Source organism: Pipistrellus kuhlii, unplaced genomic scaffold (assembly GCF_014108245.1).
Source record: "Pipistrellus kuhlii isolate mPipKuh1 unplaced genomic scaffold, mPipKuh1.p scaffold_m20_p_8, whole genome shotgun sequence".
In the NCBI taxonomy this organism is placed as follows: Eukaryota; Metazoa; Chordata; class Mammalia; order Chiroptera; family Vespertilionidae; genus Pipistrellus; species Pipistrellus kuhlii.
The window spans coordinates 64028052-64044579 of NW_023425584.1; the positions used below are offsets into that span (position 1 = coordinate 64028052).

At 40.9% G+C, this 16528-nt stretch overlaps 1 protein-coding gene across 1 annotated transcript in view; it reads left to right on the forward strand.

The window, feature by feature from the left end:
- Positions 1 to 16528, forward strand: part of GALNTL6 (polypeptide N-acetylgalactosaminyltransferase like 6) — an 875965-nt gene that overhangs the window by 850739 nt on the left and 8698 nt on the right. Inside the window, exon 12 of the mRNA XM_036424387.2 lies at positions 8137 to 8286. Within this exon, the coding sequence (XP_036280280.1) occupies positions 8137 to 8286 (150 nt within the window). The remainder of the gene's footprint in view (positions 1 to 8136; positions 8287 to 16528) is intronic.

Genomic DNA, 16528 nt, shown 5'->3' on the forward strand with positions numbered 1-16528 from the left:
GACAACTTCTTAGAGTGAATTCCTTTTAGGGGAAATACTTAAACTTTGAAAGGAGAGAAGCTAGCAGTTAGAATAGCAGTCCTGACATGTTCCTTTTCTTATTAATACTTTTTTTTAAATCATTTTTTAGTTTTCAATTTTAGTTGACATACAGTATCCAGTGTACACCCCAGAGATGAGACATTATATAACTTGATAAGTGGTCATCCCGGAAAATCTCATCCCCATCTGACACCACACATAATTATTAGAATATTATGGACCATATTCCTCATGCTGCACTTCACATCCCCTGGATTATTCTGGAACAACCAATTTGCTCTTCTTCATCCTTTCTCGTCCATCCCCCCAAACCCCCTCCCATCTGGCAGGCCTGAAAATGTCCTCGTATCTATGAGTCTGTGTCTGCTCTGCTCGTTCGTTTCTTTTGTTTTTTATATCCGATTGCTGATAGATAAGATTGTTGCAGAGCACCAGGAATGACTAATGTGAGGTCCGTGAAGGAAGCCATTGTCTGATTCATTTTTCAGGGCCATCTATTTAGCTGTTTGATATCACTGTAGCATTGTGTGCTGGCTTTCGGTTTCCTTTACGGACCAAGAAAGAGAACTAAAATTAGACTGTAGGTCTGGAAAGGATACTCCCCAGGGGCCATTATATTATGAGTCCCTGGGAAGGGGGAGGAGAGGAGGGGAAGGGGTGGGGGAGAGAGCCCTGGTGCTGTTTGGCCAGGCAGCAGCTCTGATCGCATTCTGGGGAGGAAGCGCTGACTGCAGCGGAGCAGGCGTTGGTCCTGCTGAGGAAGCAGACAAAAGCTCCCTTTCAAAGACCTGGAGGGGAGGTGTGCACACACAGATGAAGCAGGTCCCTGCCTGGCAAAAGAGCAGATTCTGGGACAGAGCCTCATGCTCAGGACAGAGCACCTGGAAAGGTACAGATTGCAGAAAGGGACGTGCGCTATCTCCCATGGCTGCCAACCACATAGCAAAATATCACCCCCTACAGAGAGAAAAATACTTTTAATCTTCCCAAATCAGGTAGCAAGGCTATGACAGTGTATTTGCAATACTGTATCTAGTGAGCTTATTCAGTACAATGCAGACAGCAGGCAACCTTACTCACACCACATTAATGTTGAAGCAAAGATGTAGGAGTTATGTGTCATTCTGAATCTACATTTGAAAGTATCATTTAACAGAAGAAAGCAGAGCTCTGGCTGGTGTGGCTCAGTTGGTTGGAGCACCATCCCCTGCACTGGAAGGTCACAGGTTCGATTCTGGTCAAGGCACATACGTGGTTTTTGGATTCAACCTCCGGAATGGGTACAGGAGGCAACCAAGTTATGTGTCTCGCCCACATTGATGTTTCTCTCTCCCTCCCTTTCTAAGAAAAAGTAGTGAAAGTAATATCAATTTACTCTAAAATTGAGGGATGCATGTTAAAAAAAAAAAAAAACAAAAAAAAACTCATAAGTTATTTTCTGGGAAATCTAAATTCTTCTGTCTGTAAGAAACAGCCCAAAGGTAGAAGACAAACTATGAATGTCACAATAACATCACCCAAGGCAAACAGTGGCAATGCTTCCATAATGTCTGCTTGTTTTTGCCTTGACAAGAGTGCACACAGAAAAGTGTGCCTAATGAATGAAACACTCGATGCCTGATTGCTTTGAAACGGCCATTATGGTAAGATAAATGGCAATAGAATGCATTTCAAAAACGTAAGAGAAAACATTTTTAGCTAATGGCAGAGGCAACAGAGTAAGACAATGAACACAATCTGAAGCTATATCACATGGGGTGCGGGAAAGTAATCACCAGGTAATAATAACAGTACATAAAACACTGAAGACTGCAGGCAAATAATCAGTCTACAAATCTAGTGACTGTTGCACTATAATAATAAATCTGGGAACAAGAAATAAAAGTCACCTAAAGATGCCCTGCAATATAATTGTGTCAATACATGAACAAATCTGTCCAAGAGACAAATCTGTGTAAGTGTGCCTTAACACAGGTATTCTTTTGGACCTAACACAGTGGTTGGAAAACTGCAGCTTGAGAGCCACATGTGGCTCTTTGGCCCCTTGAGTGTGGCTCTTCCACAAAATACCACGTGCAGGTGCACACATACAGAAACTTCGTGGCCCATGAGCAGAAGTCGGTTTTCGGTCTGTGTGAGTCTATTTTGAAGAAGAGGCTTTAGAACACTCAAGAGGCCAAAAAGCCGCATGTGGCTCTCAAGCTGCAGTTTGCCGACCACTGGCCTAACAGATTCTTTATTAACAAGTTAGACAAGCAAAACATAAGGAAGAAATAAGGAAGAAAAACTATTATAAAGCCATTTGACCCCTGCAGACCTGATTTTCCTCAACTGTATAATAAGAGGCTGTTCTAAGTCATGATTATGGTCCATTTTGGCTCCAGCCTTCTGAGAGTACAGCAGGTCCTCCAATCATGCCATATAGTTCAACTTGGTCCGGTATAACATTGATGAGATGCCATAGCAACTTAACTCTTGTTTATATCAATTAGCCTATGCTAAAATTGGTTTCAATATATATTGTTTCATTTAAAGTCACAGAACCTATCGATGATGTTAAGTGAGGACTGACTGATTAAATACCAAAAAGAGATACAGAGACAGAGAGGCAGAAAGACATCAACAGAGAGGGAAATGGATTAACCAGTGAGAAACCCTGGTTGATGCATTGCTTGGTCTGTGTATAGTACCAAGGAAATTTGACATTTAAATAAAATATTTAATCAACGTCAGTGGCAGGCTTAGAGGTCAGGAAATAATAAATCACTTAGCCTAGGATCATTGAAGTTGAAAGTTCAACAAATAATAATATGGTTGATATTCTTTTGAGGGACCAGCAAGATTAATTCGTTCATCTTCAAGCTATTCCAATACACTTTTTTTGTTAATATAATGAATGCAAGATTTTATCTATTTGGTAGAAATTGTATTGAGCATTTATTATATGTTATGAGTTGTTCTGGGTGCTGGAAACATGAAGATCAAAAAGACATGATTCCTGCCACTAAAGATCTCACTGTCTGGCAGGAGATACAGTAACATAACTGGACAAACATGATGAAATAAGGTAAGGATGGCAAGGAGCTCAGACAGGAAGGCTGCTTGGAGGAATGGACAGCTGAACTGATGTTGGCCTTCCAGCCAAGGGAACTCTCATGAACAAAGTCACAGGAGGGAAAATATAGCCTATAAATGTTTTATTGTTGTTCGAAGGTAAACTAAAGGGAAGAGATGCAGCTGTAAAAAAAAAAAAAAAAAAAAAAAAAGGCAAAGGGCAGATTGTGGAGAGTTCTTTCTGTGCTAAAGAGATTGAACTTTTTCCTCTAGAGGTTATATGCAAATATTGTGGGATTCTAGGTTGAGAGGTAGCATGGCCAAAGAGGCATTTCAAACAGACTTCTCTGGAGGCTGAGGAGAAAAAATAGAAAAGAATTTCAAAAGGAGGGTGGGGATGGAACTAACTACGTCATGTTAGTAGTCTAGGGCAACAGTAGTTGAGATAGAAAGGAAGAGATACTTCCAGCAATATTTGGAAGACAAAAATGGCCAGACATGTTAACTGATTCGATGAATAGGGTGAGGCAGACAAAAGAGACAGGCTGACAAGTTGGATGATCTGACCACCAACTAAAACAAAATATAGGAATAGAAACAGGCTTAGAAGGGATGAAGATCAATTAAATTTAAAATGTGTTGAATTTGAGATGTCCATGTAGGAAAATCCTACATGGAGTTGGACTAACACAGATTAGTTATCAGCACATTGTCAAGAGTTGAACTGAGCATATTTAAGACCAATAAGAAAGGTGCAAAGACAGAGAATCTAAGGGAGAACCCAGAGCAGCACCTCCGTTGAAGAGATGGATAGAAGAGGAGGATATGGGCAAGATGGAGTTATAGGTTAACAAAGCCAATGGAGTTTTGAATTCTGAATTGAAGGGAGTGATCAAAATCAGAATTGCTGCCCTGGCTAGTGTAGCTAGAGCATTGGCCCTCACACCAAAGGGTTTGATTCCCAGTCAAAGGCACCTACCTGAGTTACAGATTTGATCCCCCACCCTGGTTGGGACTCATGTGGGAGGCAACCAATTGATGTGTCTCTCTCATACTGATGTTTCTTTCCCTCTCTTCCTCCATCCCTTCCACTAACTCTCCCCACCCCCCTGTCCCCCCCAAAAAAGCAATAGAAAAATATTGTTGAGTGAGGATATTTTTAAAAAATCAGAATTACTGAACAGACCTTTTTTTTTTTTTGAGAAGTCATTCTTCTGCACTGAAGTTGAATGAATTTAAAAGTGCCTCAGTCTACAATCATATTTAAATGAATAAACAAGAAAAAAACTCAAGGGATAGAAATCAGACAATTCCTCTTTATCAATCAATTTTAAGTGACTCACCTAAAATCTCTTGTCCTTCTATTCATAATATGCCTGTTCAGGTCCTGTCTTGTGGGGAAATAAAATATAGTCACTCACTGTTACTCATTCAACTTCCATATATTTGATTTAGATCATTTCTGATTTTCTTCAGATCACTCACCCAAGTTCTTTCAAGTTTCTGCAGTTTCTCCACCATTTAACTGTTTTTGTTAGCCATCCCCAGAATTTTGCCAGATTCTCTATATTTTCTTTTCTGGATAGGATTTTAAAACTGAAATATACTGAGGGCATGGTCAGTAGAGGTACTAAGTGTATTATCTATATACTAGTGTCCTGGTGCACGGATTCATGCACATTGAAAGGAAATTAACAAAAAGAAATATTTTAATATTGCTATTTGCTCTTTCTCTATAATAGTAGGTGTCAACCAAATTCACGAGCAACAATGAAAGATAGAAACACATGCATGCAATTGGCACCAGTGCGAGCTTTCCTGTATATGTATCATGCATGCATGAGTCAACTTAGCCTTTTATAGAAATAGAATAAAATCACTTAATTAGACCAGCTTTCTGATTTAGCTAAACTTTTTCCAGCCCAGTGAAGCACCCCAACTTCTTTGTCAGGTAATTGTCAGCAACACAGCAGTAAATATCAACACAAAGCAGATTATTATTGTAGATCCTACAGGGAGAACAAAGGGTAAAATATTTAACTGCAGCAGTGTTTGTCTATATTCTATGCAGTGAGAAAACCTGAAATCATTTTCAAGTTCCACATTTTTTATTTCTTTTCAGTCAGGTCAAGTTTCTAAACTTTCTAAATCTCCATTTTCCAGCTAATGAAAAGAAAATAGAATTCCACCAAGTCTCCTATCCACCTATTCAGGACTTCTGTGAGGATCAAATGAAATGAGGCTTGGGAAAATGCTTCATAAACTTTTGGTTAAATTGTAAAGTATTTGCTCCTGGCTATAAAGCAAGTCAGGTTCCTTGGAGGCTAGTCACTAGGGAGAAAAAGCCAGGCATTGCTACGTGATATCATTACCCGGTGCCCACAGTGGCTGTGTTCTGGGCTGGCCTGGGCTGAGCTGTGTGCTGCATATTGTGCCATGGAGTCTTGACAGCGTTGACTGCAATTGGGTGTGATGTCACTCCGGAGTGATGGTGGGGCCTGTGTCCCACTTGGGGGAAGCCAAGTGTTGGTTTGTCAGTGCCAGGTCCGAGATGCTGTTTAATTTTAAATGGCCAGTGCATGTCATGGCAGCTCCTGCATTGAGCATCTGCCCCCCTGTAGTCAGTATGTGTCAGAACTACTGGTCAGATGGATGGACACTTAGCCATATATATATATATATATATATATATATATATATATATATATATATAGAGAGAGAGAGAGAGAGAGAGAGAGAGAGAGAGAGAGAGAGACTAGTGACCCAGTGCACAAAATTCGTGCACATTAAAGGGGAATTATTTAGAGGAAATATTTTAATATTGCTATTTGCCCTTTCTCTATAACAGAAGTGTCAGAGATGAAAGAAAATTAGTAAAATATATATGAAAATCTTTCTCCTGTCAGAGTCAGGGGAGTACCATGGGAACCAAAGTCAAATCCCTGCCCACCCATGTGTGCCTCAAAATCATGTGAGACTGGCCATCCCCATATCCATTGAGCTAGATCCAGACCCAGCCAGCCCCACCCCTGCAAAGACCCGCTGGGTGGGGTGTGTGGCTTCAGGTCACCTAGCCTGGCACCTGGGCAAGGGGGCATGGCCTGAAGTCCCCTGGCCCAGGCTGGGGGGTACACCTTGAAATCGCTTGGCCCAGGCCAAGGGGTATGGCCTGAGGTCCCCCATCAAACCCAGCCAGGTGGGAGGCACAGACTCAGGTCCTCCGGCTCAGTGTGGGGGTGGGGTGTGTTGCCTGAGGTCCCCTGGCCTGGGTCAGGGCAGGAGGCAGGCCTTGAGGTCCCCATCAACCCCCACTGAGTTGGAGGGTGCAGCCTCAGGTCCCCTGGCCAGGCACCAGGGTGGAGGGTGCGACCTGAGGCCCCTGTCAAGCCCTTCCATGCGAGGGGCATGGCCTCAGGTCCCCTGCCCCAGCCCAGTGCCATGCAGTCTTAGGTCCCTGCTGATTGTTTGTTAAGGCCTGTTACAGGAACTAGGCCTCCACTGTGGGTACAGCCATCTTTGTTACAGTGTGACAGTCAATTTGCATATTCCTTCTTTATTAGATAGGATAGCTGAATATTGTGCTTGCTTTATATCAACATGGGGTCCTTGACACCTCTTTCTTTTGCAATTCACAGTTTGGCTTTACACAGCCAGATCTACTTTAAGTCCTATCATAAGAATTATATATACTTACTAATATTTTAGATTTGGAAAAAATAGGACTCATCTAGCCTATTTTCCCCACTTAAGGATTTTTTTCCTACTATACTTCTTCTACTCTTATTTTTTCTCCAAGTCAAACTCAAGAAAATATCTTTTCCCTACAGGAGTGTGGTATGTCTTAACAAATTTTAATACAGCCATAACTCGTTTGGCTCAATGGAGTTATTGGCCTGTGGACTGAAGGATCCCAGATTCGATTCTGGTCAAGAGCATGTACCTTGGTTGTGGGCCCATCCACAGTAGAGAGTGTGCAGGAAGCAGCTGATCAATCTTTTTCTCTCATCCATGTTTCTAACTCTCTATCCCTCTCCCTTCCTCTCTGTAAAAAATTCAATAAAATATATTTTTAAAAACTTTTAATACATTATACAATTAATTTAGTGCATCATAAGCAGCATTTTTAAAAATAATGGAAATGAGTGGATAGGATAAAATAGTCTAGGATAGGATGAAGTCAGATGGGATATCAGTCTATTAAATCCAATAAAGATAAATATTCTTTCATGAAACTTGCTTTAGTTTGGGGAAGGGAAGTATGTGCATGAGTGTGAGCGTGTGCGTGCGTGCGTGTGTGTGTGTGTGTGTGTGTGTGTGTGTCTGAGTGTGTAAGTGTGTGAATGTGTTTGAAATGTACTTCTTACTTCAAAACATGGCCCTGCATAATTACTCACCACTCCCAGGACATTAATTTGCCTATTCTTTACTTCATCAAGCTTAGCTTTCCTTTAAACCAATTTTTAAAAAAATTGCTAACATCAATCCAGCTCAATTCTACTCCTGTGTTATTTTTTTCCAGTGAGTCTGCTCATTTAGGCTGACTGTGGCATTTTATGCAACTGAAGAGCTTCATTAAGGAGTTCTTCCTCTCCTCCCATCTCCACACCCTCTTCTGTTATTTTTCTGGTACCTAACTGGACACTCCTCATTTGCATTTTGGCACCCTCAGCCAAAGGTGCAGCTTAACTGCCACGCACTTTATATTACATTAGAGGCCTGATAAACAGAAAGTGTGCAAGAGTAGGCCTTCCTTCCCCTGGCTGCCAGCACCGGCTTCCCTCTGGCACCCGGGACCTGGGCTTCCCTGCGGCCACAGCAGGCACGAGGGACCAGGCTTCCTCGGGAAGGTCATCCTGAAGGACATCTGGTCTAATTAGCATATTAAGCTTTTATTATATAGGATGCCTTTTTCCACACCTCTACGATGCCGAGGCTTAGTTCTTTCTTGTAAGTCACAAAGCAGATCTCGTTGCTCCCCCTGCTCTCGAATGTCTCCAAATGAAACTCACTGCAGCTTTTCCGCTGTTGTTGCTTCGTTAGCTCTTTACTTTCGGGTGGAGAGAAGACATTCGACCTGGTGAGCCGCTGCACACCCGCAAGTTCTGCTTCGATGCCATCTCACACAGCAGCCCGGTCACTCTCTATGACTGTCACGGCATGAAGGGGAACCAGCTCTGGGGCTACCGGGAGGTAAGAGTCAGCTCATGGCGGGCATTCCCAAACTGCCGGGCTAAAGGTCTTCTCACTCAGTGTTTTCTTTTCAAACACACGGATGGAAACTGCCACCTGGACATGTGTACACGTATTTGGCTCACATGCTTGGCGACCACCAGCAAAGAAGAGGGGAAAGATAGAGTGTGTTGAGAGTGGCATGCGTTTGGCTTTGTTTGTGATGCCTATACCCATCACAACCAGTGATGACTGAAAAATGGTTTTGAACCTGAACACTAGCATCACAAGGGAGGGATGTGTCATATCCCAGACAATTCTCAAATGGAGGGACCACAAACCAAATCAACACATGAAATAGGTATACTTTTTAAGATCCCATATTCACACACACACACACACACACACACACACACACAGATTAATGCATCTATTCATTTATTATATATCTCATGCTCCTTTGCTTGGGAGCTATCTGGGTTATGACAAGCACATTTACACAAATAAGTAGAAATTTCTGAGGATGTCATTGTGGCACACCTTAAACAGAAAGGGGCCCCTTTGTAATTCAGCCAAAGTCCTGCCCAAGTAGAGCAAGGAGAACTTATTTGTGAAATTTAAAAGTTTAAAGAATAATAAAGTTAACATTTAATGATAGGGAAAAGTTCAAAACAAATATAAAAACCACATCTTATTGAATTTAAAATGAAGAGCAATTTTTATTTTAAAGTATTTTTATTATAAATATTATATGATTCTTTAAAATTCCGTGGTTTTTAAGGCAGGACTCAGCTTTTAATTAGCAAATACCTCATAAGCACTATTCTGCTCCTCCAGTTTGCACAACTGCTGGAGGCCCTCACAGCCAGGTAGGAGCTGCCCTGTATTTGCCTTTGACACTCTGGTATAATCCAGTCTTTCCCTGACTGAAGAAACATGTCAGAGCAGCCCCTTTAATCATGAGCTTTGGCCGTCCTGTAGCTGAGGTAACACCCATATCCCCTGAAATTACAGAAAGTAAGAGGAGAAAACCTGAAGAGAATCCATGTGGGGGGCCCACTGGTTTTGATACCTATTCAGTGACATAATAAGCTCTCTGGTACTTACACTCACAACATTCTACCCTCCCTCATATCTGGCAGATTATGGTTCTGTGTTCAGAGCCATATGAAATGCCCGTTGTTGTAGCCTTCCACAAGACAATTTAAAAATCAAAAGCACTAACGAGACTATGGCATCAGATAGAATAACGGGGAATTATTGCAATAGGAGACTCTCACAGTTTCCCTTATGAAATTCCTCATACATGATTAATCTTGTTAAACCCTCCTGCTATTCAAAACATCCAGTCTGTGTGTGGTTGCAATAAGGAAGGTTTTTGATTCTGGTTTGGTTGTTTTCGTGGCTGTAGACTGACCTTTAAGATGTTACTTTCTGGGCACATCAGTGAACTACCTGATTCACCATTTGCCTAGCGTGCTATTGGGGAGGTCCCTAATAACAGCCCATGCCTCATTACTGTGCATTTGCAGCGTAAGAGACAGAACTCAGTAATGCGCAGTTAAGCCCAGAAAAGATGGTTGTTTTCATTAGCAAGCTTACAGGGGCTTACCGATGGATAAGACCGGCTAATGCATGTGCACACGGAGCTCCTGGGGAGAGAAAAATGGCTGCGGTGATTTCAAGAGGTAACTTACAGCTTTATCACTTTAAAACCTTTCTGGGATCCTCAGGGACCGGTGAGAGGGAACCATCAGAAGCAATTGCTCTGTGGCTCTTTTCTCAGATCTTCTTGTAGCTGTTTGCCTTGCATTGCTTAGCAAAAGGTTATACTTGCTGTGTATTTATATAACAAGCAAGGTATTTATACATAATCAGAAACATGCCAGAGGCTCAAAATGGAAAGCTTCTGAAATATCTCATCTTAGCCGATGACTCAGGCCTATTCAAATGCACCTTTTTTAGAAAATTCCCCTTGTCTATTTCAAGGGCTAATCCCAAGGCATTCAGAGAGAAGCCATGAAGAGAGAAGTCTCTGGGGTTCTACCTTGTGTGTTTAGATTCGTTACTTAGCCCTGGCACTTTCAGATGGGTTAGTAATATTATGAGTCAGCTTTGGCTGCCCCCTTTTTTATTAGCATAATCATGATTAATAGGATCCCAAAGACCCTACTTAATGGCCTGTAGCCATGGTCAACAAACTGGAGCTCGCAAGCCACATGCGGCTCTTTGGCCCCTTGAGTGTGACTCTTCCACAAAATACCAAGGCCTGGGTGAGTTTATTCTGAAGAAGTGGCATTAGAAGTTTTAGTTTAAAAAATTAGCTCTCAAAAGAAGTTTCAATCGTTGTACTGTTGATATTTGGCTCTATTGACTAATGAGTTTGCTGACCACCGGCCTAAAGGAACTCAGTGGGCCGGCTCCTAAGCTCTTAAGGTAATTATTAGCTACAACTGTTAAGGAGGCATTGGGCTAGTAGTGCATTACACACATTCCCTCAAACCTCACAACCATCTAGGCACTGTCAGGTGTAACTCCTGGATACTAGCAGATCTGTGGCCGAGCCAGCATGCAGGTGCAGGTGTGTCTAGCTTTAGACTCTCTCCTCTGTCCTCTGCTGTACTCTTAAGAAATCAGATCAGTGCTGAGAGAGTTCCCATGCCTGTTGGAATCAGGACTGCACACAGCAGCCAACCTCATTCTGGGCCACATGGAGATTCTTGGAGAGGGAGGGTGGTCAGAAGCTACTTGCCTTGAGTGAGTGAAGGTAGTTGTCAGGCCCCACGTTCTGACCCGCCAGCAGCCATTAGCTCTTAGTTGTTCTTGTTTATTCAGGAAGATTTTTTCCAGCTTTACTGAGATATCATTGACCTAAAACATGGTATGCATTTCAGGTGTACAACATCATAATTTGATATGTGTACAAACTGCAAAATGATCACCCCCGTAAGTTTAGTGAACACATCCATCACCGTGCATAGTTACAAATTTGTTCTTCTTGAGATGAGAACTTTAAAGATCTACTCTCTTAGCAACTTTCAGGTATATGATACAGTACTGCTAACCATAGTCACCATGCTGTACATTATATCATCAGAACTTATTCATCTTATAATTGGGAGTCTATATGATTTGATCACCTTTACCCATCCCCCTTAGCTTGCAGCTTTTTCTAGATGTGAGTCTTTGCTACCACACACATACAAGAAGTGGATCCCTATGCTGTGATCTTGGGATTCAGTTCAGTTGCACAATTGTGACCAAACAATAGCAGGTACCCATTCTTAGTTTTCTTTTACCACCAGGGGGACCTCTGTTACAAGAACAAGGAATTGTTGAAGTGACCTCAGTAAAGATAGTTAAATCACCCATCCATCAACATCTGAAACAAAAACTGTCTCTCTCTTCTTCAACCCCTTCATCTCATTGGTCACTAAGACTTATCAATGCCCTCCCCTGGTCAATATCTGGGAAATCCATCCTCTCTTTGCCAGCTCCACAGCCCCTGCCCTGGTTGCAATCCTTGACATCTTACCCCTGGATAATTAAAATAGCTACCCAATTTTTTATTTTATTTTTTTAAAATAGCTACCCAAAGGGTACCCCACTTCCTTTCCTTTCCCCCTCTGACCCTTTTTCCATCCTGAATTCAGCAGGAGTTTCTAAAATGTTGAGACATTGCATTCTTATGTTTTACAACTTGGCCTGGTTTTCTATTAAATAGAAAATAAAGTGCCTTCACCTCCCAATTCTTATCCAAACCCCTCACAATCTGGTAAACATAATGGTTGCACTTTTACATTGAAAATAGTAGTGATATATATATATATATATATATATATATATATATATATATATATATATATATCCCAATACACTGTATCACTATAGCACTCTATCCTAAGTAACTCTTGGTATGCCTTCTGCAAATTCAGAGCTATACCCCATAAGCATTACAGGGTTTCCCCATATTTACCCCTGTGGCTTATATTGGAGATAGCCCCAAAGAAATCTTGATAAGAAGTAGGGAAGTAATATGGAGAAGGTATGGCAGTCAACCAAGAGTACATTATCAAGGAACTTACCACTGTGGGTACTAGAGCTCAGCTTACTGACAACCTCTGGAAATGATTTAAAATACACATCAGAGAGCAAGGGAGTTTGGGTATTTATACACCACTCCACTTGGTCTTTGGTTAGGATTACCCCTGGGTAGGGATGGTTTATTCTCTGCTACCTCTGGGTTACTGCTCTTACAGCCAGAACCATTGTTAACCCAGAGAAAGCCTTTAGGAAGACACACACATCGACTACCTGCTGGAACACACTGAAGTGGTGAGGCCTGCAGAGCCATGGGCCAGGTTCAGGTACTGCATGAAAATCTAGTTGCTCCACAATCCTTGCCAAAACTTGGCAGAGTCGATTTCTTTTTCAGTTCCTCTTTTCATTCTGTGGTAGTAGACTGCTATCACATGTTTGTTAGCTGTTTTAGAGATCATCTTTGTGAAAGATGTGAGCCTTTTGGTCATTTTTAACATTGGTTGTCTGGCTTTTTTTTTTAATATTTTTTGGAGGATACATACATACATACATGTTCTTTGTAGGATGTACACATTGGAAATATCTTATTCTGATCTGTGTCTTCCCTTTTCTTTCTTGTGGGGTATCTTGATGAAGAGCTATTCTTTATGATTAGTGCTTTCTGTGTTCTGATTAGGAAATCTTTGCCCACACAACAGTCATGAGGATAGACATTTAAGTTGTCTTTGGAATCTTTATTGTTTGATTTTCATCATTCTAGTATATAATTCCATAAAAAATTGTTATGTGTATGATGTACAGGGGGATTGATTTTTCTCATATTTATACCCAATTGCTCCATCATCATTTATTATATTTGGAGACCATTTTTTCCTATTAAGGACATGGTACCTTAGTCATAGTCAAGGGGCCTCATATACATGGGTCTGTTTATGAATCCTCAAGTTTTTACCATCAACTAACCAGTCTTAGCCATACAGTAAGTAAACTAATAGTAATAAACCAATTTAATTTAATCTACTAAGAGGTACATCCAAAAACCCACAACAACTATCACTCTTAGTGATGAAATGTTAAAATTTTCCTCCAGAGTTTAGGGATAAAATATGATGTCTGTTATCATCACTTTTAGTTATCACTAGAGGCCCAGTGCACAAAATTCATGCATGGGGGGGGGGGGGGGCCCCTCAGCCTGCACCCATTCCAATCTGGGACCCCTAGGGGGATGTCCAACTGCCAATTTAGGCCTGATCCCCTAAACTGGCAGTCGGACATCCCTCCTAGAATCCTGGACTGCTGGCTCCTAACCACTCACCTGTCTGCCTGCCTGGTTGCCCCTAACTGGCCCCAACCCCTGCTGGCCTGATCACCCCTAACTGCCCCCCCTGCCAATCTAATCGCCCTCAACTCCCCCCCCCACCCCCTTGCTGGCCTGGTAGTCTCTAACTACCGCCTCACAAGCCTAATCGCCTTTTACTGTCCCCCCTACTGGCCTGGTCACCCCCAATTTCCCCCCTCTTCTGGCCTGGTCACCCCTAACTGTCCCCCCTGCCAGCCTGGTTGTCCCTCACTAACCCCCGTCAGCCTGGTTGCCCCACGCAGCCTACTGTTCAGTCGTTTGGTCATCCCTCACTAATCCCCCTGCCAGCCTGGTCCTAGGCAGCCATCTTATGAGGGTGTGATGGTCAATTTGCATATTACCTCTTTATTACATAGTATAGCCTAGAGCAATCAGACTAGATAAATAAAATAAAAAGAGTTGGAAATGAAGATATTTAACACTCTATTCACAGATGACATAATTAATATATAAAGTATCCAAAAAAGTATACATTTAAACTAATAAAATTAATAAGTAAACTTAGCATAGTCATGCAAATAAGATAAATATAATAAAATTAATTCTATATACTAGCAGCATAAAGTAGAAAATGAAATTTAAAAATGATTTTATTTGATCACCATGAAAAACATCAAATAACTAGGAATAAATCTCACAACACATGTGCAAGACCTTTACACAGAAATATCACTAAGATAAAATTTAAAAAAATATATTAGAATCTATCGAGAATAATAAGACATCATTCTAACGATATCAGTTCTCATATGGGTGTTTAGATTTAATGCAAAAAAATCACATCTCAGCAAGTTCATTTGTGGAAATTGATCAACTGATTCTGAAATGTACATGGAAATGAAAGGGGCAAGATAGCCAAGAAAATACTAAGGAAGAAAAAGAACAGTATTAAACACTATGAAAGCACCAGGTATTGAGACATATGAAAGTACATTTCTAAAGGCAGCGTGTTATTGGCATGAGGATAGACTGACTGAGACCTGGGTGTTGGTATTTTTGAAAAGCTCCAAAAATGTTCTGATGGGCAGTCAGATGGAGGATCATTATTCTAGCTCTAATTTTTACCTACTTTCTTTACTCCTGTTGGGATTGGCCCTTCCACTTGTATTCCTATACCATTTTGTTCCCTTCTGTGTACCTGTAACATTGTATTATGCCTAGTCAGTCTCCCCTTAGAGATGTTAACTACTTAAGGGCAGAAACTTTCTTGTGTATCTATATGGCCTGCTTAATATCTAATATGTTGAGAAGTTCCTAAATAAGCATTCTTTAAATGGCTTAAAGAACCATTGAGTTCAATTATTGAAATAATCTCCTCTTTCATGAACCCCAAGCTACTGTATATGGATAAAACTTACATCTCTGTGTCTCCGAATCACATACACAGCCTCCCCAAAGACCGAAAGTAAAAGATATACATATATTTTTATTTGCTTGCTCTCTGTAGTGTTCTTATAGTTTAACTTCCATAAAAAGGTGCTTTAAAATAACATTAAACAAGAAATACAAATAAGGAAGTACCTTTCAGGCTGAGGTGATAAGAGTGCAAGAATCACTTTGGCTTACAAAGTGAGTGGGTGGAAGTTGTGGCATGTGCCTGCATTTGACTGTTTATTGTAGCTTATGATGTAAGCCAGGGCTTTGGCCTCTCTGCTCATAAAATCCTTCTGGTCTACAAAGATACCAGATGGAAGGCCACAAAGTTGTTATTTTATAATCATCCTGATTAGCTATTGATCTAGGACCAAAAACAAGGAAAGCATACACAAAGAGTTTAGTTAGAAGGTGTGTAATTCAGCTTTGGTTCTGATACATAAAGCCCTCCCACAAAATCTTGGACTTGTGGTCATACTAAGGCAGTCACACTATCCCAGGTCAGCCTACTCATTCCTGGACAGTCTCAAGTATTAGCAAGTTCTTCCTGGCCTTCAGTACTACACAGATTAAGTTTCACCCATCTTGCTCAAGTCAGATCCCAAAGGTTTAAACAATGTTTGCCTGATCTTTACTCTTTACTTCTGACTTAATTTCTTGCCACTGCTCTTCATATGGTCTACCTCAATTAGCCTCCTAGACATTCACTCCTAACATACTCTATTAGCCCCAGTGAGGGTGATAACTATGCATTCTTTGTTATGAGCTTATAGTATCCTTTTTGTTATGAGAAATGTATTTGTTAATTTAGCTAGCTGGAGTTGGTTCATTTTTCTGCCTTGACTTTACATATAGTTGGCTTCGTAATGAAATCTCAGTATAAAAAAGACCCACAGTCTTTTTTCTTATTTTGCTGCACAGACATGTCTCTGCAGTATTATACCTGTTTAGTTAATCTTTTATACTTGTACAGTTATTCATTTGTTTCTATTAAATTCTATCTCACCAGATTTGATCTAACCTAGATTTTGACTCTTTGATCAAATTTATGAGCAATTGAACTAGTTTTTGTTTTCATCACAGCATGCATTCGTGCCTTCATCTACGATATTGATCCCAATGCATAAGAAATGAGCCCCTCTAGCATGCAGTAGAGGTGACATTGACCCATTAATGAGTATCATTTGGATGAAAGTCCTCAACCAGATACAAATTCACCTAATAGCAATATCGTATAGCCCACATTTTCCCAGCTTGCCCATAAGAACACAAAAGTGGACATTTCAAACATCTTACTAAAAACCATCTGTACAATGTTTACATAAGACCCATATTTCCAATAGGAGACTTTTGTACCCTAAGAAAGTATTATTTTTCAATTCAAATGGATGCTTCAACCATCTTGTCAAAGAAGAGGGAGGATAACTCCCAGGAGAGGGATATACTCACCCTGGCACTGAAGCTACCTCCTTAATAGTAGTATCTTCC